The sequence below is a fragment of the Corylus avellana genome, chromosome ca5, assembly GCF_901000735.1.
Source record: "Corylus avellana chromosome ca5, CavTom2PMs-1.0".
Classification (NCBI taxonomy): Eukaryota; Viridiplantae; Streptophyta; class Magnoliopsida; order Fagales; family Betulaceae; genus Corylus; species Corylus avellana.
Genome location: NC_081545.1, coordinates 24,438,469 through 24,466,122, shown reverse-complemented (window position 1 = coordinate 24,466,122; position 27,654 = coordinate 24,438,469). Strand labels below are relative to the sequence as shown.

The 27,654-nt window shown below is 36.5% G+C and overlaps 1 protein-coding gene across 2 annotated transcripts; it reads right to left on the bottom strand.

The window, feature by feature from the left end:
* Positions 1-40: 40 nt before the first annotated feature.
* LOC132181364 (MADS-box protein AGL42-like) lies at positions 41-27,294 on the bottom strand. Of its 2 annotated transcripts, none has more exons than XM_059594555.1 (8): positions 27,209-27,294; positions 26,414-26,598; positions 8,939-9,020; positions 925-986; positions 750-849; positions 519-560; positions 392-433; positions 41-290 (listed from the first exon to the last, which is right to left on the bottom strand). In XM_059594555.1, exons 2-8 carry the CDS (start codon positions 26,593-26,595, stop codon positions 153-155), a joined length of 648 nt encoding a protein of 215 aa, XP_059450538.1. In that variant the 5' UTR covers positions 26,596-26,598; positions 27,209-27,294; the 3' UTR covers positions 41-152. The 2 variants fall into 2 exon arrangements, with proteins under 2 accessions (XP_059450538.1, XP_059450537.1); XM_059594554.1 differs by lacking the exon at positions 27,209-27,294 and adding an exon at positions 26,678-27,097.
* Positions 27,295-27,654: the final 360 nt, after the last annotated feature.

The following is a 27,654-nucleotide window of genomic DNA, read 5'->3' as shown; positions in this document are numbered from 1 at the left end:
TTTTTAACAGTCATAATCAGCAAAAGACACAAATCAGAAGTGAACAAATACAATCATAGTGCATTATTTCTTATATGTATTATTGCATGCCCGCACTTGAAAAATAATTACGCAGCAATTTATTCTACGTTGGGAAATCATCTTGGGAAGCCCTACACTGCTTTTGAGCAGCGCATTTCTGGCAGTCCAATGAACAATTCAGTCTCCACATCTGTCTCTGAGCTCTGGCAACTTCTGCTGCAGTACGTTACAACATCTTTCTCCTGAGGCCGTGGATTTTTTGCACCGCACTAATTAATGTCATACATATTACATAGGAAATATATCAAACATCATGGTTCATGGTCGGCTAAAACGGATGACAATCTAAGAAAGATATCAAAGGTTTCACCTTTTCGCTTAAACTTTTATTCTCCTCAATCAGAAGTCTCTCCTGAATTTGAAGAAAACATACATTTTAGCTTAGCTACCAAAAAAAAAAAAAAAAAGAAAATTCTGAGGCTGTAATTTATATATACCTTTGCTTTTAGATGCGCTATCTGGTCCATCAATAACTGAGCCTGTAATTTAGGCCATTTCCTGTTTGTTAGCTTTCAATGATTTTCATTTTGTTATCATTTTGGTTGCTGAGAATGGCAAGGTGCGGAACTGAGAAGATAATCACAATCTTCCAGTCTCTCATCTTCCTCTCCCCATTTCCATGGCAACCGGAGAATAATATGGTGGAAGAAAGCCTTGTTGTAAAATACCTTTCTTGCCCTGATGCTGCGTAAGCTTCGCTCCAGCTGGCTTTCAATCTCCTGGAGTTCCTCACGAGTGCATATACTTAAGCCATGTCCCAAAAGCTTCCTGTGACAATCGTCAAAGTTTAGAAATACCAGTTAACAAATGCAGCAAGAACAAGTATCAAAGCAAGCGATGAACCTTTGAGAATCATTGAGATGCTCAATCTTCTTTGCCATGTTTGCACTTTCTCGCTTCAGTCGCTGCATGTAGAATCAATTATTATGTTATTTAGTAGACTGTTAGTAGTGAAATTTAGCACTTGTAAAAGAACTAAAGATTGATTTTCACTGTCACGTCGTTTGAGTTGTATGGCAGTCGCATAATAGTTTACAAAAGGTTAATCCAAAAAATCGTTTATGAGAGGGTCCTAGAATTTCTTTCTCGCTAGAGGAGTAGATTGAACCAGCAAATATCAGTTTTGTTGGATGGAGCTTTTGACTATCTCATCTAAAATTCAATTGGTGTCCAGTGAAGGAAGCCAAATCCTTTTATGGCATTCGAAATTGCACCGTGCAAAACATGTTCTAAGAGCAGTCCAAGTGAGTAGAGTGGTATTGTTGAACCTCAACAAGTTTGAAAACTAGATAGAGGGATTTTTCCTTAAAATCAATAACCAGTGTAAAGTATAATCCCAATGCATATCAGGCTAAGAGAGATTATATTTGTTACCAAGGAGACACCGGATACTTCTAGAGAAAGGGCAATAGAAAAACAAGTGATCATGACTTCCTTGGCATGATCACTTACATATGTATACGTCATAATAAGCTCTAAGTTGTACTTACAGATCATAACTAAAGGAAAATAAACACGACAGTGTACTCTGTTTCATTTATAGGATAAGGAGATTACAACACCGTATAAACATTTGAAAAACAACCTATATTGTCAGCTACAATGGTTTATGTCCCAAGAGACTTATCAACATTAGCTTGAATTATCCAATGAAAATCGGTCTTCAAGGTTTCCTTATCCAAGTGATCATGTATATAAGATAATTATCATAAAACAGTATTCTGGATTAGCATCATGATACAAGACACATCCATCGATCACAATAACTGACGACCAGTTCCATACCATTGGTTTTATGAGATAACCATCGAATAATGTCGACGATGATAGACTTCATAGCTAATCAATTTGGAGATGTGAATAAGATTTTTGGAGAGATTCTGGAATTGACAACATCAAGCCTTAATCCCCGTCTTCCACTATCTTTATTGTTATTACTATCTTTATCCTTCTGTTCTAACTTTTATAGCTAACTATCAAGTGTTAGCGTATTTCCACCGAATATTCAGTGGAAAAAGAGATTAGTTTTTTGAAGGCAATGAAGATTAGATTTCATTGTCAGAATTTCAAGCCTAAAAATAGTTGAAAGAGAATGAGAAATTTTCTCTTATTATTTCTTAAGCACCTTTCACTTACAAGCCGGTTTTCAAATGTGAGTTTTACTCAAAATTTGTATCATTTCATATCAAAGTCAGATTTCACGTAATGGATTTAAGTCACGGAGGGGCCAACCTATGAGATAGAGTGGGCCGCCGTAGATGTCGGTTGTCGTATGTTATAATCCTAAGTATCCCACATGGTCTACGTACAATCTTAACCATGCGAATATAAGCTTTTAGGCATCTTCCCCTTGCAAGCCGGTTTTTAAGGATAAGCTCTACGCAAAGTTTTTATCATTTGGTATCAAAGTCAAGTTTCACGTCACGGGTAACTTATGAAATAAAGTGGGCCGCAGCAGTCGTTGGTTCTGAAGTGTAGTAGTGTAACACTCATACTCCAAGTGGTATGATACTGTCCGCTTTGGGCCAAGTCTGCACGGTTTTTATCATTGGGTTTACCCCTACAAGACCTCATACCATTTAGAGAGAGCATATTCCATATAAACACATTTTTCCACACCTAGGCAATGTGGGGCGTCACAATCACCCCCTCTTGAGTCCCAACGTCCTCGCTGGCGATTCTTATGGGCTTGTGCACGCTCCCCCCAGCTTAGGTTGAGCTATGGTTCTGAAACCATATGTAACACCCCTGCTTCAAGTAGTAAGATATTGTCCGCTTTGGGCCAAGTCCGAACGGTTTTGATTATTTGGTTTACTTCCAACAGGCCTCATACCATTTAGAGTGAGCATTTTCCATATAAACACATCATCTTTTCCACACCCAGGCAATGTGGGACATCACAAGTGGTATGCTATAGTCTTAATTGTCCCAAATGGCTCAAGTAAAATGTTAACCATGGTTATATAAGCTTTTTGGCACACCCATCCCTTGCAAGCCAGTTTTTAAGGGTGAGTTTTATCCAAAGTTTGTATCATACCTCCCTCAAGCTAAGGCGAACAGATTTCGCATACCCATTTTGCATAAGGTTGAATGAAGAATACTGGATACTCCCTACGTCGAAATATTTGCAAGTTGCTCCCCTATCTTCATGAGGTGTACAAATCCTACATGCAACTTTTCCTCGAGAAAATGTGTTTAGTTACCCCGAGCCTGGCCGTGAATGTGAACAAAGCAAACACAACCAAACATTTTTGGAGAGACACAATTTGAGGTAGATAAAAGTGGAGACAACTCCTCAAAAGGTGTTTTAAAATCTAAGACACGTGAGGGCATTTAGTAATGAGATTTGTTATAGTGAGTAGTAAGGCATTGCTCCAATAAGATTTAGGGATATGCATGTGAATCATTATGGACCGAGTTACCTCAAGAAGATGTTGATTCTTCTGCTTAGCAACTCCATTATGTTGGGGAGTATCAACGCAAGTGGTTTAATGGATAGTACCAGGTTCATGAAAAAAAGTATTGAGACTACTAGATAGATACTCACCCATTTCATCGGGACATACAATTTTGATGAAGGCATTAAATTGGGTCTGAATCATGTGGTGAAATATGAACAAAAAGAGGTGCATCACTTTTAGTTATACTAGGAGAAAATGACACCTGATGATATTTAGCAATTTCACAAGTTTCAAACTCAAACTTAGAAACAAGATTACACAAAAATGGGGAAAGATTTGTTGCATTAACTGAAAATAAGGAGGCCCTAACCACTAATGCCAAAGCCAAATTCTTGCTGCAGAGTCATCCAACAGAACAATGCAATAAGCCTATGTGAGCCAACCTTGTGTCATGGGTTGAGATCCAAATGGTATAGACCATCACTCAGGCTACCATTGCCGATTATCCTCCCCCTGACTAGGTCCTGAAAAAAAAAATATAATATAATAGAAGATGACTACAAATTAGCTCACGGGTAATATGAGCAATTGACAATAACTTGGCTGAAAAATCTGGTATATGAAGGAGAGATGACAACGATATGGAAGGTGTGAAAGAAATGGAGCCTTTACCAAACATTGATGATAGAAACCATGGATATTTTACTTTTTCCCTGACAGAACAAAGATTATAAGAAGAAAATAGGGAAGATATACCGGTCATTTGATCGAAGGCCCTTGCGTCAATGATCAAAAAACCAGAAGATGGAGTAGCAAAGGCATTTAGAGCTATGACCAAGTTAACTGTGTAGGCGTAGAAAGAGGATGCAAGACCAGGTGTTTCCAGTCAAGACATAAGCTCATGAAGTATATATCTCTCTTCCAAAAATTATTTTTCCTATTGTACTTATCTTGTTCTTTATTCTTTTTCCAAATTGAAAATTTCATCTTCTTTTAGTTCTCTTGCTACCATTCTGAACCAAAACCAACTAACTAGACCCAGTTACGTTGATTGGAAACGTAATTTGTATATTGTGCTCACGGCTGAAGGGCACAAGTTTATGCGGACTCAATCATGCCTAGATTTCCCAACTATTGATGCCTATCATGAGGATCATCAGCAATATGATCATTGGGATAAGTCCACTGAGATGGAAAAGTGCTACATTTTGGCCAGTGTCAAATGTACTCTAGTATTAGATGTTGTATATGTCACTTGCTTCAGACATCATGACCAGTCTGAAGGAAATATCTGGTGACTAGGGTTATGTTGCTATGCAGGACACGATCAAAAATTTCAATTCAAAAACTGTCTAAAAATGATCTTCTATCTGAATGAACTGGAGGTCTTGGGTGCTGAAATTGATGGTAAATCTCAAGTGAATTCAGATTTAGATATGCAAAGAAGAAAAAGGTTTATACATTGACTGAGTTGATAAATGAGCTTTGCGCAGCAGAAGGCATCTTGCATCTTGAGAGCCAGGGCAAGCGTCAATATGGCTCAGGCTTCTACTACTAGTTCTCAGCCGAAAGGTAAGGCTGGAAAGAAGAAGAGGACCAAACAATCAAGCATGCAAGTTGCCATAGGATTGACAAAAGCAAGAAAGGCAATACCAAAGGGAAAGTATTTCCATTGCAATGAGGCTAGGCATTGGAAGAGAAATTTTCCTAAGTATCTGGCTACCAAAGTGTTATTACCGTACACAATAATGATAAATAAAATAGAATTGAAAAAAGAGAGATTAAGAGAGAGTTGAAACACAGATTTACGTGGTTCGGCAAGGTGCCTATGTCCACAGAGAGTGCAGCTATATTTTACTATTAATGATTCAAGGTTACAACATAACATATATATAAGAAAACCCTAATTGTACAGACGTATTTTGAAAATCTCCCACAAACTTAATTAGGCTCATGGGCGAGAAGACTCCACTCTGTCTACTTAAACAACCACTGGTATTCCAATATTAATCTCTATGCCTGAGAGAATATGAGCCATTAATTCCAACACAAAGGCTAGGGTATGTATACGTTATTTTTAATTGAAACATGTTTTGTGTTGAATCCCACAAGCTCATGGGGCCAGTGTGGAATTAGGGTCCAGTAATCATATCTGCAATATGCTACTGGAATTCCAGGAAACAAGAAGAGTGAATGATATGGAGATGTACGCGACGCTTGAAGATGAGGTGAGATTTCAAATTTTAGCTATTGGAGTTTTTCATTTGTATTTTGGTTCTTGAGTTTTAATATTAGAAGACTATCTTTATGTACCTAGTATTCGCAGGAATTTGATTTTTGTAACTTATCTAGGTAAATCTAGTTATACTCTTATTTTAAAAGATAATGCAGTTATTTAGAAATATATATATTGTTTATATGTTCTAGCTCTATTGTTGACGGCTTTATATTATTCCTCCCAATTCACCTACATTGCATAACTCCGAATTAGAATCAAACTTGCATGTTTTATCATCAAAGAGAAAATTTCCTTCTACAAATGAAGTTTATCTTTGGCATCAACACGTCTAGGTCATATTAATCTAAATAAGATCCAGAAACTGGTTAAGGATGGGCTTTTGGGCTCATGGAAACTTGATGAATTCCTACGAATCCTATTTGGAAGGTAGAATTGTAACACATCGGCTTCATAAAGCAATAATTCCACGTAGTGCTACTACTTTCTCATACAGTTGCAACAGAAGGAAATCCAGTATAATTTTTTCTTTTTCTTTTTTGAAACTAATTAGAACTCACTCACAAAGCATACTAGAGCTTCTATCTGTAACAATATTTCTCGTAGATATAACTTAATGTCATTTACAATTTTAACTATACTATGTTTACATATACTCAAAAGATGCCACAAGCGGCATATAAAACATCTAAAAACTGACTTTAGCTAAAGCCAGCTCTTCGAAAAGTGAAGGCGTCCTGCCGGGCCTTGCTGGCCTCACTGCTAAAAGTCGAGAACCACATACAAGTCCTCCTCAACAGCCTCCTAAGCAATATTATAATTTTACAAGTGAATGTGTGGGTCCACGACTCAGCAAACATAAACATTCCGACTTTTGTAGTGTATGATCTTCGTAGGCTTTCCTTTTAAAACTCCTCTCTATTATTTTTAATGCATCTATTACAATGAATAGTTGTCATAAAAGTTGTTTGTATAAAGTGTCATAGCCATTTTGAAAGTCACGTTTCAGAGAGAGGGTTTATGAATAATAATAAAAACAAACTTTATTTTTCTTTCCATTTTCTTTTCTACATAGATAATTTCATACCCCATAAATGAAGTGAGTAAAACAATTCATATCATGTAGTAATGTAAACAACAATTATTCAAAATATAAACAACATAAAACATATATATATATAATAAGTGTTTGACTCTCTTAAGGATGTTAGACATGTTATGGATTTAAAGAAACTGAGTAAGGTGCAATGGTTGGAAGCAAAGGGCAGAAATTGGGAACTCAACAAATTAGTACGGAATACAGTTGTAAGTAAAGCAACAGTTACTACCTCAAATGATAATGATAGAGATAATACTGATCATCTATGACATATGAGCAAAAGAGGCATGATGAAACCCTATAAAGAAAAGCTATTGAAGTATGTTAAAGGCTATGGGTAGGCTTCTGGAAATATTGACTATATGGAAGAAAAAGTAGGGTTAGATTCACGAAGTGAAGGTGATTGGATTGTTTTGTGCATATATACACAAATGTATTGGGTCTTGTGCCAGTGCTATTTAAAGGAAAAAGCTGAGTACTTTGTTTCTTTTGATTATTCAAAAGAGATGAAAAAATAGTTGATTATTCAATAAAGGTATAAGTTTTTGTTTAAAAAAAATCAAATATTTAAGAGATGAAATGCAGAAGTTGAAAAACAAATTAGTAGACAGTTAAAGTGCTTAAGGTCTAAAAATGGGGAGGACTACGAATTCACAATTTTCATTGATTACTGCCATGAGGAAGGAATTGTGCGTCACTTAACCAATAAAGGAATTCCACGAAAAAATGAAGTACCTTACTGATAAACAGAACTCTATTAAAAAGCCAAAGGCAGAATGGTTGACTTACTAAATCCTTTTGATAACCTTTTGCCCATTTCAATTAAAAAAAAAAATTCCTTCTGATCTCAAGCTCTGAAGATGCATGGCATGTTTTCTTATTAACAATTCCTCGTCTACAGCCTGATTGTGCCTTGTGATTTCTTCTCTTCTCTTCTCTTCCTTTGGCTATGACGTAGTGTTGTTGCTACCGTTGTTCACTGTTTCACCATGTCACTATCTCATGACATTTTGAATCATTTAACTCACTCCAGTAGAACAATATCTCTTTTCTGATACAATTTTTGATACCCTTTTGTATCATATTCATTGTTGTGTTTTTGTACACAATATTATCAAGTAAATACTACATCCCGATAACGAGTACTTTCTATCTATTATAGTATATCATGAAATTCAAGAATAATAGTCACAGTTGAAGACTATTACTGACTTACGGTTGACGAATATCACTAAGTTACACTTAAAGTTTAGCTATAGTTAAATACTATCACCTAACTAACGCGGAATCCCATAACCTATATCATTTCACTCCCTTTTTTATATCTGATGAACATGCACTTGCTTGACTAAGGGTCAAATTACTTTTTTTTTTTTTTTTTTTTTAATATCCGATGAACATGCACTTCCTTGACTTGGGGTCAAATTACTTCTTGCTGTGCTTTGAATGTGAGCATACAAATACCTTGAGAATTGAGTAATTTGCTAGCTGGCCCATCATACCTCTTTTGAAGATATGGCTTATTTTGCTTTTATTACTAAATCTGGAGATCCATCTAATTTTCAAGAAGCCCTTAGTACTAAGAACCCTAAAGGAAAGAAAGCTATTAGGTCTTTCAGAAAGAAAGAAGCTGCAGCAAAAGGGGAAGCCGAGCACTTAAAGGCCAAGTTAAACACAAAGGAGAAACGTTCAAACATTGTTTAAGCTTAAGTAGCTTGGAAAGATATGGAAGAAAGCTTTCTTGTTTGGGTCAAGGCGTTCGTGAAGATCTTCAGGTAACTTCTTCCATCACCACATGAATCAGAAAAACAAGAACTACACTTATTCTCCTATCTATCATGTCACCTTCTGCCAGAGCATAGAAAATAAATACAGTTTTCAGTGCTCCTCGTCCCTTGAGAATTGAGCTTAAGCAGCTTTTTTAAAAATTATTTTGAACAAAAACTGCTGTAAAAAACCATGTGGAAGCAAATATGGGCAGATCTTCCTCATTATATTGATTGTGATAGATGCCAAAAGTGAAGAATTTATCAAATCCTTATTTAGTAACCATTCCTACTATCTTTTCCTCAATAATATCACAAAGAATATATTCTTTAATTCCAAGATATAAAGGTCTACCTGCATATATTGTTCCACGTCGGTGTTGTTGGTGTGCCCACCTTTTGCATATTTATAGTATCGTTCTATCGTCTTTTGCATGCTGACCATCCAAAGCACAACATGTCATCATTACATTTAACCTATTGCTAAAAGGGGGCAAAAAAATAAATAAATAAATAAAACTCTACAGCATGTGTAACTAAGTTTTAATTGTATGATCGATACTTTCCAAGTTTTGGTGTAATTTCACTAAGTTTTATTTGTTAAAAGTAAAAACACAAAGTGTAAAGGAATATATTGCGTCAAATAAAACATGCTCATATTCATTTATGATATGGTCAAATATCTGACCAAGTGTTATGACTAGTAATCGTTTTAAACACAATTATTTGTTATTAATATGGACCCAAATTAACCATCTTATAATAATTTACGAAACAGTCAGTTGTTTAAATGCCTTAAAGATATAAATTAAGGTACATTAATTCTACAGAACCTACTTGATGCAAAATCTCCTTGTTCATGGAAGATTTTTGTATTGATATTATTGATTTGATAAGGGGCCTAATTAGTATGGTCTTCTCTCACATATCATGTTACTGAGGAGAACATTAATTTATAGAACTAAAATGAATTTTTTTTTTTTAAAAAAAAAAGGTGGAACATACCACAAGGCGACAAAGAAGGCTAGTATGTGTGGGTCAATCTCACCACAACTTATTTATGTCCATAACTTAATCTTAAACTGATAGAAAAGAATGAGTTCAGTAATTTAATTAATATTTTAATCAAATTCATGAGTAAAAAAAAAATAATGGGGGAAATTAGAAATCTTCAAAACGTTAAGGTATTCCATATGGTCAGTGATAGAAGCATTGCACACCCATAAGAAAGAAGAACGACAAGAAAACAAATGAAACCAAGCTATCTCCTCACTCGGATTATTAAATGTAGTTTGGTTTTATAATCGGAGTGAGAAGGGTAGTTTGGTTTCATATGAGGTTTATGCATAGTTTGGTTTGGTTTATTCTTTTGGCCAGAAGAAGACACGTAGCATGAAGCTTAGACAGCAAGAACCATTGAGGAGTGAGGTTCCTGATATCTAAGGCACAAGCCTAGATTAAATCAATGCAGTTTATAAATGAGATGTATGTAAAGAAAAGGAGAGTACTAGGAAGGAATAAATGAGACATTTTGTTTGAAGGCCTATTATTTTGACACCAAAGCCAAAAGAAGTAGACTTAACGATAACTTTAACATGTATTTTGACATGGACCAAATAGCTTAAAGGAAGCAGAGAAATACAGTCTTTTCAAAATTAGTTTTGTGACACTCCAAAAAGTTAGTCCCACATTGGATAGATGGATTGTCCACATTGAGTGGGTGGATTATAAAGTTGTTCAAGTTTACTAAGTCTCACATTGATTTCTTACTATATAAGATTGGGCTTTGTAAATAATTACAAGGATCTCCACTCATAACTTGGCTATTCTTTTTGGAGTAATAGTGCATGTGGCTAGCGCTTTCTCTGGATTGTAACAAATAGTATGAGAGCAACCTAGTAATACCATGTGATGCTGAGGCACTGCATGATATTGGCCATGTAATGCCTAAGAATATAAGAACAATGAAATAAAGCATTAAAAAAAAGACGTCTCTGAAGGATCGGATTGAGCACAATTAGACTCATAGGCATTGGATCAATTAGCGGTTGGGAATTTGTAAAACTTAGAAAAATTAAGAGCTAGAATGTACCATTTGAACGAGGCAAAGTGCCAAGTGTCAATTGGGAGCATGTACGGGAAAATAAACGGCTAGGATCCAATATTGGATGATAGCATTCGAATGAAACAACTTCTCCACGTGTCAACCATTGTGCATGTTAGGTGAAACGCGATGGGATTCGGTCTGTATTAAATGCATTTGACATATGTCGTTCAAATGCAACATCTCCATGTATCAATCATTGTGTGAGTTAGTGAGGTGAAGCGCAATTTGATGCGTATTTAATGCGTTTGACATGAACCTTTTGAATAGAGTTATATTCCATTCGAACATGAGTATACAATGTTGAAATGTTGTCTATTTAAACGCCTAAAACCAAGAAAGAAATCAATTTTTCTCTCTTGGTTTGATCCAATAGACCGAAAGAGGGAAACGAGAAGAAGAAAGAGAGAGGATGAGAGAAAATTGAAGCAAGCTAAGAGGAGTGGATGACCGACATTGAGCGATTGTTTGAAGTCACCAATTGCACTAACCATAAGGTATTGTATTCAAGGTACAAATTTTTTGGAGAGGCAACTCGGTGGTGGCATGCCAAGAGGGATGGTCTTAGAGTTATGAACTATAGCCACCATCACAAAGACTTAGTTAAAAAGGGAGTTATGTACTGGATCTTCCCAAGGGCACTGTTAGAAGAATGTATTAGAGTTTGAGGGTAGTTTAGTCATTTTCATATTTCTTTAAGCTTACATAATAATATGTTTGAGGTTGGCTACGTAACATTAAGACAAGCCTCCTCTTTCTTCTAACCTTCTTTATGCAAACCTATCAACATGGTATCAGAGCCAAAAGTCCTGAGTTCGAACTTTGACTCCATCATTTACTTCCCATTTAAATTTAACATTCTACGCGTTGAGTGTTACAGTATTGATTAAGTGATTAAATTTATTTTTTCCTATCAGCTTAAGCTTTTGAGATAAGAAAGACATTGTATGGTCTCAAGCAATCACCGCGAGCATGGTTTGAAAAGTTTTCTTAAGCGGTATTGAAGTTTGGTCTTCAGAGATGTCAAACGGATCATTCAGTGTTTCACTTGCATACTAGTGCAAGCTATATCCTTCTTGTGGTATCTGTAGATGATATCATTATTACTGAAGATGACTCAAGAGGCATTGCCCGATTAAAACAATTTCTACTGGAACAATTCCATACAAAGGATTTGGGCAAACTTCGGTATTTCTAGGTATTGAAGTTGCTAGATCTTGAATAGGTATCAATTTATCTTAGACAAAGTATGGACTTGATTTATTAGAAGAAAGTCTTTTGGGTTCTCAACCTGTTGATGTTCCGATGGATTCAAATAAGAAATTATTGAAGGATGAAGGTGAATTATTTGAAGATCCTGAAAGGTACCGTCATCTAGTTGGGAAGTTGAACTATCTTACTATCACGAGGCCGTATATTTCATATGCAATTAATGTTGTCAGTCAATTCTTGGAGGCTCCTCGGGTTTCACATTGGAAAGTTGTTACTTGCATTATTTAGTACTTGAATAGACAACCCGGTCTAGGGATATTGTATAGACCGAATGGACATCTTAGGGTAGAATGTTTTATTGATGTAGATTGAGCAAGTTCTCCTTCAAATAGACGGTCTACCACAAGATATTGCACATTCTTCGGCGGTAATCTTGTATCTTGGACAGTGGTGGCACGATTTAGTGCTGAAGCAGAGTACAAGGCAATGGATCATACAACTATTGAGTTGACATGGTTACAACATTTTCTTCAAGAGATTGGTTTCTCAGCTCCTACTCCTATCCCGTTATCTTGTGATAACCAAGCTACTATACATATTGCATTTAACGTAGCTTTTCATGAAATGACTAAACATATTGTCATTATATCCGAAACAAAATACTCGATGAAGATATATCTACAACATTCGTGAAATTTGGAGACCAATTAGCTGATATGTTTACAAAATCTTTATGTTGTAACCGGTTAAAGTTTATTTGTTCCAAGCTGGGTCTATATGATATATATGTTCCAACTTGAGGGAGAGTGTTAGAAGAATGTACTAGGGTTTGAGAGTGGTTTAGTCATTGTCATATTTATGTAAGCTTATATAATAATATGTTTGAGGTTGGCTACGTAACATTAAGACGAGCCTCTTTTCTCTAACCTTCTTCATGCAAACCAATCAACAGGCACAATAGCAAAAGAGAGCTCTAGAATTCATGGACTTAGAGCACGGTAGCATGACTGTGGAGCAGTAAGCTACTAGGTTTATTGAGCTATCCTGTTTCACGTAGTGCTTGATCCCTAATAAGGAGAAGAAGACAAACAAGTCTGAGGCAAGTCTTCAACCAAGGATCCAGGAGTTAGTGGTGATGTGACCACCATAGCTAAGGATGGGATCAAAGGCAACATCACAACAATAGAACAAAAGAAGTGCCAAATGCCCCCAAGTTCTCAACCAACAAAGAGGGTCGTTTACAGTGGCTATACAAGGTAGAGGTTGGCACACGGTCACCCCACATTTTCATCTAATCAGAGACCCCATGTTCTAAATGTGGCAAGTTGCACATCAGGGACGGCAAGGCTTAGATGAGAGTATGTTTTTCTATTGCAAGACGTGACACTTTGTTAGGGAATGCCCCATGGTGGCTTAAGGAAGCTCAATGCCACTAATGGGCGGTTACTAGTAGGTCAAAGGGCACCAACTTAGGCACTATCTATGCGTTCAAGCCAGGAAAGTGATACAGAGGTTGAGGAGGCTGAGGTGGTGACTATTGAAGATATGCTGCTGATATGATTTGATTTCCTTTCCATATATGTTCTCATTGATTGTAATTCCATACTGGTGTGTTTTATATCTTTGTATAAACAACCTTAGATGTATCATTGAGTATTGAGAAATAATAAAAATTATTATTTCTTATCATTCATCATGGTATCAAACTTGGGGTAAATTAAATCCCGATGCTCTCAAATGTATTTTCGTGGGTTACTCCTGCTTAGAAGGTGTATAAATGTCATCACCCCCCTTCTCAAAAACGTTTTGCTCAATCGATGTTACATTTTTTTAGTCAACCATATTTTTCATCAACCCAAACTTCTCTTCAGGAGGAGAGTCCGAGTGAAGAGAAGTCTTCTAAGAGTAGCCCTTTACTTGTCTCGGCTCCTATGCCAGAGCATGACAAACAGAATCAAGCTAATGAGACTCCTAGTGATGATTCATGTGAGCCATCGCCAGTGACAGAGCTGAGAGTTTACTCTAGATGCTACTTATCGAACATGAGACCTTGACTCAGGTAATGGTTCCCATACCTCTTATTTAAATTCAATACTTGTTGTCGATGATATGACCATGCCTATTGCTCAACGTAAATGGGTCAGATCTTATACTCAACACTCTATATCTAACTTTGTATCCTAACAGCAACTTTCACCATTGTAGCGTTCATTTGTATCCAAATTGTCTTCCGTGTTTATTCCTCAAAATTTACAGGAGGCAATTAGTGATCCAAAGTGGAGGGAAGAGATGCAGGAAGAGACAATGATTAATTGCATCATGTAAATAAGAGAATGTTATTTACATTGTGTGAGTTTATTCATGTAAAAGACAATGATTAATTGAATTGTATGACATGACTAGCTATGTACAATGGTAATTATGGACTTACCATTATATGGGTTTGACCATATGGTTCACTTTCACCTTTATGTTGTTGACCTTGGATTCAATGGTTATTTGTGACCAACATAACCATGTATAGATGGTGGTCGCACCTTGCAATTGTTAGTGGGGTGGATCACCTGAGATTGGACCACTAGCGGTAACATGCTATTGTACCTCACCAGGAAACCAATGTTGTACCAAAGGTCCCTTGGGATAGGGATAGTGGGATACACAAATCCTACCAAGAAGTGGTTAAGGGTATAGATAGACTATATGAAATTTAACTACAACTAGTTCACATATGATATCGTATATTATAGTTATATTGCAACAACATGATTTGCTACCTTGTCATTTGACAAGAACACCGTTTCAGGATACTGCATGCGTTTTTTTAACCCTTTCCTAGTGTGCTAATTCACTAAGTCAAGGAGTTATGCTTTGATTTTTATCCACTTGTAAAATATGTTTTGATTTACAGTTAGCCTCACCTTAGATGTCGACAACCATGAGGACGAATTCACTGTTTCTAGAGGCCTTGAAGGATTTGGCTAGGCTACTGTTTGAGGAATTCTACCCCGGTTTATGGCATTACCTATGGTTTGAGCATAAGGGGCATCGTGATGAGTTCATAGGGTTTTTGTTGTTGGTGTACGATATTCATTGCCATAATGATGTGTTCGGTTGTTATCTGTGAGCCTTGATAAGTGAGACTATGAGATTATTCTTGATTTTGAGTTTACCTTCAAGGATGTATATTATTCAATGTATAACTCTTGAGATTATATTTTGAATTCTTTTTTAGATATTTGATTTGATGACTAGTTCTTGAACAAGATACTTGATGATTATGCTTCTGCTATGCTATGTTACATTATGATGTTTTCAATTATTGCCCTACTTATTATTATTATTTCATGTCGTTAGTGATGTTTATCTTATTACATAAGTGATTTAGTCTTTCGTTGTTTGCCCTTTAATAAGGGTCCCATTTATCCCTTGGGACTTATTTACTCAGTAAATAGGCCTTGAGATGCAAATTGAGTTAGTTACAAGTTAATTAAATATCGAGGTGTTACAGTTGGCATCGTAGCTTTTTGCTCTGGGGATTATTGAATTTAGTCAAGATAGCCTTAAGAAGAAGATCATGCAAAGCATAAGATAGTCAGATAAAGGTAGAATTTTGGTTAGGATAAGTTTGTTGTTTGTAGTTCTTTTTCGAGTCAATATTGATTCTTAAGATTTTTGTAGAATTATGTCGCCCCAAAGAAAACCAATGACAATTCCAAATGCAAGCGAATTGGGAGGTGGTGAGGACACCCACCCGCACAAGCCAAAGACCTTTGAGGTTCTAGTTAATGAGGTTGTTAATCCCAATACGGCTCAATTGCAGGCACTAGCCACTCAGCTGGTGAGCACGACGACCAATGCCTGTGAGCCCAAACCGTGTGTTGGAGTGTAAGGCTATTCGTTCTGAGATTCCTGCAACCATCATTTCCCTACCTTCGATGACACTAGAGTCTACCTTAGCACGAAGAATTGTCTTAATGATATTGAAGAACGTCTAGAGGCTATCAATTGTACAAAGGAGCAAAAGGTAACCTATATCATCTTTCACCTTTCTAGCAAAGCCAAGAGGTAGTGGCAAGCGAGGAAGGTACTACTCACAATGGAGTTGATGGTTGGACAAGTCATTTCTTGAGCTTCATTCAAGGATGAGTTTAAAGACCATTTTGTTTTCCCCTAAAGTGGTGCAGGAAGCTATGTCTCGGGAATTCATCAATTAGTTGCAAGAAAGCATGGTTGTCGTAGAGTATGCTACCAATTCACACAGTTATCCCGATTCGCGATGTACCTCATCCCAAATGAGGAGGAGGAAAGGAAGTGCAAGAGAAGTTTGAACCCTTGTATTAGAACTCAACAGGATTGTTTCCAAATTAAGAACTTCTCACAATTGGTGAATCGAGCTTCTTTGTGCAAGTACTTGAATGAGTTTGCAGAAGCAATGACAAAACAGAGGAAGAGGACTTTCGTTCAAGGAATGCCATCTTGAGGAGTGGGAGCAGTTAAGAGGGTTGCCATGGACGCCCTATGCTCGCCCTAGCCGCACCTTAACAGCAGTAGCACTAGCAAAATCCACAATCGACATCATGTTAGCAGTGCAACAAGGTCAATTAGGGATAGTGTATGATTTGCACAAGAGTGTGCTATCGATGTGGATAGCCAAGGCACTAGAGCTTTTCAAAATTATCAGGACCACAATATGAACAATGCGGGTTATGAATGGATAGACGCTTGCGAAGAAATCTTTCAAGAATGGAAGAAGTGGTTAGTATCTGCATATTGACATTACCTACTGAATCTGGGAGTTTCGTAGTGTACAGTGATGCCTCAAAGAAATGTTTGGCGTGTGTTCTTATGTAAAATGGCAAGGTTGTAGCTTTTGCCTCGTGGCAGCTGAAAAGTTACGAGCATAATTACCATGCACATTATCTAGAGTTGGCAGGTATCATCCAGAGTGTTACAGGTTAAGTGGCAGAGTACACTTAATGACTTAGTGTTAGGTGGAAGAATACACCAATTGACACAGTGCTAGGTGGAAGAGTATGCTTAACGACCCAGTGTTAAGTTAGGGAGTACGCTTAACGACTCAGTGTTAGATGGGGGAGTACACTTGAGTACTTAGTGTTAGATGGGGGAGTGCGCCTAATGATGTAGGGCAGTTTTCCATCAGACTAGTTGATAAAACGAAAGTCATCTCTTGTGATTCTAACATCGGATGCAATCAAGTTTTGTTGTGTTGGAAAGCTAATTCAAAGGTCTACAAAATAATGTTTCATGAATTTTTACTAATCCTAGCGTTTACCAGGTCAAAATAGGTTACGAAGAAAAAACTAAAAAGCTAGATAGAAGCAAGCATTCCAAGTTCAATTTTGGGACGAAGTGCTTCAGGGAACTTTCAATAGCTAGCGTTCCATGTTCAATTTGAAATGAACTTGGGACGAGGTGAAATTTTTTACCCATTTCGAACTAGTAACTAGCTCAATTCAAACTAGCTGCAGCAAATTTTTGTAAACCAACTTTCTTTCAATTTTTTATTAGGGTTAGGGGTCTACATAGTATAAATATATGTTATGGCCGTCTAGAGCCTCAATTTTGATGTATTTTGGTTGATTATCAATAAGAAACACTATGAGAGTGATTTTATTTTCCATCCTACCACGAATCCTTAATTGACTATTGTTTATTTGTCTTTTTGTACTTATCAAAAAAAAAAAAAACTATTTGTACTTATCAAAAAAAAAAAAACTATTGTTTATTTGTCTTTTTGACACATTACGCCACGTTGCATCAGTTGGTATCAGAGCAAAGTTTTAATTTCCACGGCGCAACGAGGACGTTGAAAGGGGATCTATCTTATAGATTTGAACGATGTGCACAAGCAAAGAGACATCACATGAGGAGCAATTGGCGGTTCATTTGCAGTACATGGAGGAGTAGTTTGCTAGTGTGTTCGAGCAAATGGAAGCACTTACGAAGCAATATGCCACTATGATTGGTCCAAATGATTGCCGGCATCAACCAAATCCGTGTGGTATGGAGGAAGACGGGTCTAGTATTGAAAGAGAACCTATCAACCTTTTTGCAAAGTAGAAAGTGCAAAGGGAGTACCCCATGGCTCAAGCTCATGCTAATTGATGGGAGGCCAAATACAAGCTCGACATGAAAGAGAACCTATCAACCTTTTTGCAGAGCAGAAAGTGCGAAGGGAGTACCTCATGGCTCAAGCTCACACTAATTGATGGGAGGCCGAATACAAGCTCAATATCCTAGAGTTCCAAGGTTGCTTGCAGTATGAAGAATTTCTTGATTACATAGCTATTGTAGAGGAGATCTTAGACTTCAAAGAGGTGCCTAATGATCGAAGGGTACCTTTAGTAACAACCAATTTCCGGGGAAGAGCTGGTCCATGGTGATAATGGTTGAAGCAACTAGAGTGTGACAAAGCAAAAGGAAGATCAATAGTTGGGAGCAACTATTGAAGTATATGAAGGCCGCATTCTTACCCCATAACTATATGCGATTTCAACAAAGGGAGGTAAGGTTTGGTGCGTGGCCTCCGGAATGCACCGCCTTGACTATTGTCTATAAGCCTCAACTCCATCTACCGAACCCATCTTATGTGGAGGAGAGGTAAGCTTTTTTATGAAGGATTATAATAAAAGGGTTTTGTTGATGAGGAATTCCAACAAGATGAATTTGTTGATGAAAATTTCCAAGAGGATGAATTCATGGAAGAGGAGTTCCAACATGAAGAAGATGTCGAGGAGCCTTCTCGAGAATTTGTAGACTGGGATTATCCACCAACTTATGATACAGGTATTGATGATGAAGATCTTGTAGGAAGTTCTTTGTCATATGATCAAGAAAATCGATTGGATGAGGTAAGTCGCTGGAACAGCACAAAAAGCTTTGTTGATGAGAGTGCTATACTTCATGAGTTTGATGAGTTTGATGAAAGCCCTAACATTGAAGAATTTGATTTGAGGGTTGAAGAAATCAATTTTGTGGATTTCCTGGGGGTAGATAGCATTTTATCAAATTCCCCTAATAATGATTTTGATGAATTTTATGCGGTGGAGGAAAATTTTATGTTTAAACATGAATAAATTGTTGATCCTTTTTGGGGGATCTTTATGGCACATGAAAGGGAGAAGATAGATGGCAAATATGGGAAGAAGGAATTGTTTTGAGTATAGCATGAATAATTTTTAAACCATTGATCATTGAAGTCTTGTGGTGATGAGTTGAGTGATATTTCTTTGTGGCTATCACATTGTTTGTCTTCTGAAGAGCAGAGGATGGAAATGACTAGTTGGTCATCCGAAGGATCGAGGCAAAAATCATCAAAATTCGATGATGATTCTCTCCAACCTGAGAAGAATATTGTAGGGCAATTTTCCATCGGACTAGTTTTAGAAAAAAGCCATATCTCGTGATTCTAACACTGGATGGATGAAGCTTCATCGCATTGGAAAGCTTATTCAAAGGCCTACAATGTCATATTTCATAAAATTTGCTAATTCCAATGTTTACTAGGTCAAAATAGGATGCGAAGAAGAGACTGAAAAGCTAAACAAAAGCAAGCGTTCCAAGTTCAATTCGAATTGAACTTGGGATGAATTGCTTCCAGGAACTTCCACTAGTTGGTGTTGGCACAAGGTGAAAATTTTTACCTAGTTCAAATTGGTAAGTAGCTCAGTTCGAACTGACTGCGGAAAACTTTTGTAAATTGACTTTTTGATTTTTATTAGGGTTAGGGGTTTAGGTAGTATAAATATATGTTATGGTTGTTTAGAGCTATTGTATTTTGGTTGATTATCAATAAGAAATGCATGAAAGTGCTTTTTCTTTTCTATCCTACCTCGAATCCTTGATTGACTCATGGTTGTGAGAAGAGTTGTAATTCTTGTGTTTATTTATCTTTGCGACCCACTACGCCACATTGTATCATCTAACGACCCAGTGTTAAGTTGGGGGGGGGGAGTACACCAAACAACTTAGTGTAAAGTGGAAGATTATGCTTAATTACCTAGTGTTAGGTGGGGAAGTACTCCTAATGACCTAGTGTTAAGTAAGGGAGTGCACTTAATGAAACCATAATTTGAAAAAGTAAAGTATAGCAAAAGATCAATTAAACATATTTTAGTTAGAGTATATGATAAATCTTTATCACAAATGAGGATTGGATTACCCTAAATGAAGGTTTTGATTAGGATTATATTGGATTTGAATATTAGTATTATTTGTAAGCACTATAAATACAGCCTTTAGTACACAATCATATGAAACAATAAGACCACAATGTAACCCTATAGAGCTCTACCCTAGTAGTGGACGTAAGTATCTAATACCAAACCACCAATAAAATTATGTATCTATTTTCTTTTATTCTACTAGTCCTTTTATGTACTATCAACTGTTTTATCATTACAGATTTTGAATATGTATTATATCATAAGCATGCTTTGTTTTCAAAAATGTTTCTCATCATTATTTACTAACAAGTGAATTGAAATGTGTGTACATATTATGCTTTGATATAATATTAGAAAAGAAAATGCTAAGAAATTTCAGTTTTAGAAACCTACCATAAAAGAAAAGTCTCTCTCAAATTGACATTAAGAAATGAGTTTTCCACTAACGTTTCTACAAATGCTCACCGCCGATTTTCTAAAATTATTGTATTGTTATGAAAGAAAATTTTATCTTGATTTTGAGAACCATATTGTATTTTAAACAACTTTGATAAACAAAAGTGAGAAATTTTTAAGTAAATAGAGGCTCACGTCACGCACATGGTGTATTTTAGAAGTATTTTGATGTAGATCGGGTGTATTCCGATCCCATATGTTATTTCATATTTTTGTCGTTTAAGTGACGAGGCCGTCCGGAAGGCCATATGTCCCGTCCGGACGGGACATAAGGCCGTTTGGATGGGCGCCGTCAGTTTGTTTTATTTTCTAGCCGACTTTATGTTGTTATTTTAGTAGGGTTAGAGTTTTGAGAGTCTTTATTTCGTTATTTTATTAGGTTTAGGGTTTTGGGGTATTTATATCATATTTTATTAGGTTTAGGATTTTGGACTATAAATATATGCATATAGCCTCCAGAGAAAGGGAGTTGTTGATTATTGATTTTTATTAATGAAAATTACTCAGAATTAAGTTTATTCCTCTATTTTCCTTCAAAGCCTAGAGAGTATCTAGCTTTTGTCAAGAAGATTTCTTAGATCATTGATAGAATCAAGATTTAGAAATATTTATCCGCTGCTTATTGATATTCTTCACTGCAGCCCACTAAGTCACGCTGCATCAGTTGGTGTCAGAGCTCAAGTTACTTTCCATGAATGGGGAGCGACCGTTTTAGCAGACATGAACGAGGTCCACGTGCGCACGGAGACAGTACGTAAGGAGCAACCGGCGATTCGTTTGCAGCACATGGATGGTGGGCCGAACAATTGTCGTCACCAACCAATACCGCGATTTGCAAAGGCGGAAGGCAAATCTATCGCTAAACGTTGGGAACACGTGGAGGATCAATTCACGGCTACGAGGGATCAAATTGAAGACATCACTACTTGAATATCCAACATGTGTGTTCACAAAGGGAGTGGATCTTTTTTTTTTTGATAAGTAATGATGATATATAAAAAGAGCGCAGAGGGGCGCAACCCACATACACGGGAAGTATACACAGAGAGCGCCAAAAACTGATCACTGCTGATAATGTTGATGCCCTAGCTAGAAGAGTGGATCTAGAAACCCATTTGCGGAGCACCGAATGCACGGACGTCAGCACTTTGCGCAAGCTCATGCCAATAGGCGGGTGAGTAGGTTCAAACTAGATGTACCGGAATTTGAAGGTTGCTTGCAACCCAAAGAGTTCTTGGTGACACAAAAAATAAAAATAAAAAATTCCAGAAAAAAGAAGTACCTAGGAAGATGGTGGAGATGATGCCTAGAGAGGTGACGGAGATTAGGAGTCAATCAATTGTGGTGGAGGAAGATGGATTTATTGAAGAAGATTGCTTGGTAGATTGGGCCTCTCCACCAATCTATGACATCTATCCCGACGAAGAGGTGAGTTCTATACACCAAGTGTTTGATGAAAGTCTTGAAAGAGAAACCTTTGATTCGGAAGTTGATTTCCTTGGAGTAGATGCTATCTTGTCAAAAACTTTTAACTAAAGTTGTGATGAGATCTATGGGGTGGAGACGACTTTTCTATCAAAGAGTGAAAGGGTCTTTGTGAGTTCTTTGGGGATTCTCATGGCATTTGGGAAGGGCAAGGTACGAGCAACTTGACAAGTCGACTCGGCAAGGTGAGGAAGGTGCAGGCCATCATGTTTATTATGAGGTGTGGCCTTGTTGTGATTTTGAGAAGAGGAGGATGGAATGAGTTGACTGGACAGCCGAAGGACCATGGGAAGAACCGGCCAAATTCGAGGACGAATTCTCTCCAACCTGGGGAGAATGATGTAGATCGGAGTTGTATTACAATCCCATATGTTATTTCATATTTTTGTCGTTTAAGTGTCGTGGCCGTCCGGACGGCCATATGTCCCGTCTGGACAGGCGCATCAGTTTGTTTTATTTTCTAGCCGACTTTATATTGTTATTTTAGTAGGGTTAGGGTTTTTGGAGTCTTTATTTCGTTATTTTATTAGGTTTAGGGTTTTGAGGTATTTATGTCATATTTTATTAGGTTTAGGGTTTTGGACTATAAATATATGCTTAAAGCCTCCAAAGAAAGGGAGTTGTTGATTATTGATTTTTATTAATGAGAATTACTCAGAGTTGAGTTTATTCTTCTATTTTCCTTCAAAACCTAGAGAGTATCTAGCTTTTGTCAAGAAGATTTCTTAGATCATTGATAGAATCAAGATCTAGAAATATTTATCCGCTGCTTATTGATGTTCTTCGCTGCAACCCACTAAGTCACGCTGCATTATATTTGCATATTGAATCATGGACTCACCAATTCCACCTACAAAATTATTTGATTTTACAGTTTTAGCACTACAAGGTAAGGAGGAGGCCATAGTTTTTTGGGGTCCAAGCTATTCTGTGGAGGACCAATCATGCTTATCCCTTGTGTATGTGTAAACTTTTGATAATGTATAGCATAGGGTATCAATGATATGTATATTGTCAAAACATGTTTATCGGTTCATGAAGTTATCTTTTAGTTAGTGCTCTAGCGTATATAATGAGTTTGTGGTTTCAAAAAAATATGTGACAAACTTCGCAACATTAATTGATGAGGTAATAGTAATATCACCACATAGATTATGCAAAATATCGCATTTATTTATGGCGGGGCACTACAGGCTCTAGAAAGGACGTCAGAGATTTGAGTTAGGGAGATTGTGGCACCCCAAAAAATCAATCTCACATTGGATGGGGGATTGTCCATATTGAGTGAGTGGATTAATTATAAAGGTGCACATGAATATAAATCCCACATTAGTTCCATATTAGGTAAGATTAGGTTTTAGAAGTGATTCTATGGAGATCCCATTATAACTTAATTAGTCATTTTGGAGTGATAACGCATATATATGTGACTAACTTTTTTTCCCAAGTCTTTACAAGTTTAAGCTCCCGCCACAAAACAAATAGTATCTGTTCCTATAAAGAAAACAAAAACTTCTATTTACACCAGTAATGAGCTTGTAAGTTAACAAATCACTTGACTGCAGGTTTCCTTAATTTAATGTTAATTTTTAAAGGCTGTGGCTGAAAGGATTTAAAGGAGAAGTAGTTGAGTCATCAGAAATATGTAGAAAAGAATGTACTGAGCATTAGGGTAAGAAAACATTGTGTTTAGGATAAAAAATTATTCAGGTCGTTTCATATTCATATAGCTTCTGCAGAAGTTTAGGAGGCATTCAACAATATATAATTCTATAATTGTAGAGAAGAGATATAAGTAATTCAGAGTTAAAGATTTAGATGAGTAATAGGGTTTATAATTCTTTGGTATTTATCATCACTAAATCGCAATAGGGATTATGACTCTTGAAGTTGAAGGTGAGCAAGCCGGTTGGGTTTGGCCGGCCCAAACATTTCAAAGGTGATTTTAGAATTTGTGAGGAAGGTAGAATAAATGTAAGAGTGGCAATCAAACTCACAAAGCAATGACAAATTCATCATTGTGGTGAAGGTGGTAAGACTCAAACGGAGAAGGTCGCGGTGGTGGTGGAAGCATGAAGGAGTGGGAGGGAGGGAGGGAGGGAGGTGGGGAGGCGACATAGGGCTTGACCAGAAAATTGTTTATACTACAGCAAATTGTAAGCCGTTTTATATGTTCTTGGATATACTTTTCCATTGATAATTTTCAACTGCACTAAATATTAAAAAATACAATTTTTACGTACACTAAAAGAAAAGGTGCCTTAATTTTTCTCTTTTTCCTTTTTTGTTTTTTTATTTAATCTAAAATTACAGCGCTAAGAGTCAATGGGAGAAAGCAAAACACACTTAAGCAACCAAAGATTTAAATGAAGACAGGTTGTAACATAATATCTTGACTGATCATCTTAAACAACATAAAATTTTAAATAACATGTTTACACATGCGAATGCATGCACAAGTGTGCACAAGCACACATAAAATTGTAATGAATTTGAAGTGAATATATTCTTCACACAAGAAGACATGCTTGAGCCACTCGAAGGCACCATAGACCATTAGTATCTTTTATATTGCAGTCGATCTCTACACTTTTCATTTGATTATCGAAATGATCAAGTCTTTTATCACCATGAAACTACCAATTCAGTGGAATACGAGAAAATTAAACAGTTCTTGATAGACTGCTGATGAGAACCATATGAAGGAGATAGCAGCTACGTACTCGACAGTAATCAGATCGAAGTCACAGCATGTAACAAATATTACGGCATGCACGTAAGTTCTTCTTTTTCATGTACTTAATTCGTCATGACATGCAAGGTAATTAATTTAGTGTATCATTTGTATATAATAACTTTTCATCACAACTAATTAATGCAAACAAGTAGCTCTTGCAAGAAATGATAGATGGGACTTAAAACTCACATGAAAAACTACATATTTATTTTGTAGTAGATATAGAAAAAGTACTATCCAAAGTACAACAGCCCCGAAAAAATCTCATTCACAATAAAATATATTTACTTAACCAACAAATAAAAACATACACAAAGTACAACAGCCCCATAAAATCATAGTTCAAAAAGTGCAACATGATATAAAGAAGTATTGATCAAAACAAAAGGCCTCATGAAATCTTGTACACCACACAAAGTACTATACCTATTAATGACATTGATCAAACTTTTAAATTATTAAAGTATTTATATTTATTGTCTCATAGGACTTGAAGCATTATGATAATCGAACCTAATAGAAGGAAAGGTTTAAAAATTGCATTTAAAATGTAGCATGGGGCAAATCCCACTAGTAGAACCATAAGGACTAATGGCAAGGTGGCTTAGGAATGGAAATTTTGGCATGACCCGTAAATCCAATACGTAATTAGCGGGTTATGGTTTAGTGAAATAAGATTCGAGTCAAACCGGATCATCCGATTAGACACAATTATTTTGATTGTATATTGGCTAAGAAGTTGGGTTATGTTATTAATTTGTGTTAAGATAATTGGTTATCGAGTAATAAATTGATTGCCATGAGTCTAGTTGTATAATTAATATAATTTATGATTATAAGATATGAAGTTGCACTAAAACAAACATCTTTCATGACTTTTCAATTAGTCGAGTTAGAGTTAACCCATATAATCATATACATATAGCTCGACACGAAACGAACCCGACCCATAAACCCGATTTGCCACCCCTCAGTGGTGACTCGTCAGTTCCAAAAACAAACTGGCTGGCTCTCATCAAACTATAACTAGCCCTAATTAATAAAATACCAAGGACAAGACAATCAAATTAGACACTTCAAGAAATTCAGCAAAGATGAAAAAGAGGCACAGAATCGGAAAAGAAAACAATAATAGAGAAGACACACTCACAGAGAGAGAGAGAGAGAGAGAGAGAGAGAGAGAGATCATAGGTCTGAAAATTCCAGGTACTCAAAGATCGATGAATGAGAAGAAAAGATCAGATCGAATGGAAATCACTAAAGCTGGTTTTTCCTCCTAATTTCCGTATGCAACTCAAAAGATATAGCAAATCTACATATATATATGTAAACGTCTAATCAGTGCGTAAGAAATATACTTTAAACAGAAAGTCAGATATGATTCAAAAAAATGCAGACAGAAAGAGATGTAGAAGAAATAAAAGAGAAATATATCAAACACTGAAAGGGAAGTAGCTCTAGCTCCCAGACCTTGTTGTTGCTACAGCACGCATTCAAAGATATTCGAAAAAACAAACATGTTTCTTTATACATTGGAAAAAAGAAAACACGAGTGCACAAAAACATTTGACGACATGTTCCCAAGGAAAAAAGAAATGGAGGATTAATGTATGATTATATATATTGGGTGATGAAAAGAAAAAAACATACTCGGAGCTTGAGAACTCATGGAGCCTGCCTTTCTGTGAAAAGATGATCACGGCGACTTCTGCCTCGCAAAGGACAGAGAGCTCGAAGGCCTTCTTCAGCAGCCCATTTCTACGCTTTGAGAAGGTCACTTGACGGCTCGTCGCATTCTCAATTCGCTTCATCTGAATCTTTCCTCTCACCATCTCCTAAATGACCACAAAAACATCAATCCGGCTTTTACCCGATCAAAAAAATAGAAAAAATAATAATAATTCAAAATCTCACCAAGTTTTGGAGAAAATTCCAAAAACAGCTTATATATATGCTTTTGAAATCTGTAAACAGTTAAGGAAGTGCAAAAATTTAAGGGAAACTGTGAGAACCCAGACCAAAAAGGAAAGGTTCACAAAACGATGGTCGATCAGAATCTTTTACAGCTAGCTACCCAGAAATCCCAGAAATATTTATGAGAGCAGAAGAAGACCAAAACGCATGGATTAATTTTTTCATAGAAAAAATCAGACCACAGAGAGCCCAGTAAGATTTAGACAAGGAGACACAGGTATATATCATCAAAGTGATACAAATTTCAGAAACCCTAGCTAAGAAGATTCTGAGAGCAAGAACGAAGAGGATATCCGTTAACTGCGGATATAGCTATCTCTTTAGACTCAGACCACAAAGCCTTTTATTTCCTTATTCATCCATCTTTGTCTTCTCTTTTAAGCTCTTACCCCACAAAAAAAAAAAAAAAAAAAAGCATAAAAAAACCAAAAAAAGAAAAAAATAATAATAATAATAAAAGGCAAAAATTACCTAAAATAAAAGATTCACATTCCTCACTCTTATCTTGTTTTGGTAAAATTAAGAAAAGATAAGCTAAGTAAGATTAAGACACAGACAAAATCGAGGAAAAAAACATTTATGTTTTGTTTTGTACAGACTCCACTCCACTGTTCAAGTAAAGAAATATCTAGTTTAACACGCACGATGTCAACAATCATCGTACATTGACGTGCGCCACTAGCCAATCAGATTTCGATACTTCATCGGCTCCGATTTGACCTCCACTAATGGTAATCGACCGCGTCACGTGGCTCTATTTGTACGGCGGTCAGCTTATTCTTTTTCTTTTTTCTTTTTTCTTTTTTTTTTTTCTTTTTTTTTTTTTTTCTTGAGCTTCTTACTTGGGACGGGCTTATATGCTAAAAGTTGGTGGCGGGAAGGTGCAATAGTGCATGTGCTTTTGGAGGCCAATAGAG

What these genes read in the sequence shown, in the direction of transcription:
- LOC132181364 (XM_059594555.1), bottom strand. Translation starts at nt 26,595, where the DNA reads ATGGTGAGAGGAAAGATTCAGATGAAGCGAATTGAGAATGCGACGAGC. An exon ending in GCAGCATCAGGGCAAGAAAG is followed by an intron (nt 561 to 749) that starts GTATTTTACAAC and finishes CCTAAATTACAG; the next exon opens with GCTCAGTTATTGATGGACCA. An exon ending in TAGCGCATCTAAAAGCAAAG is followed by an intron (nt 434 to 518) that starts GTATATATAAAT and finishes CTTCAAATTCAG; the next exon opens with GAGAGACTTCTGATTGAGGA.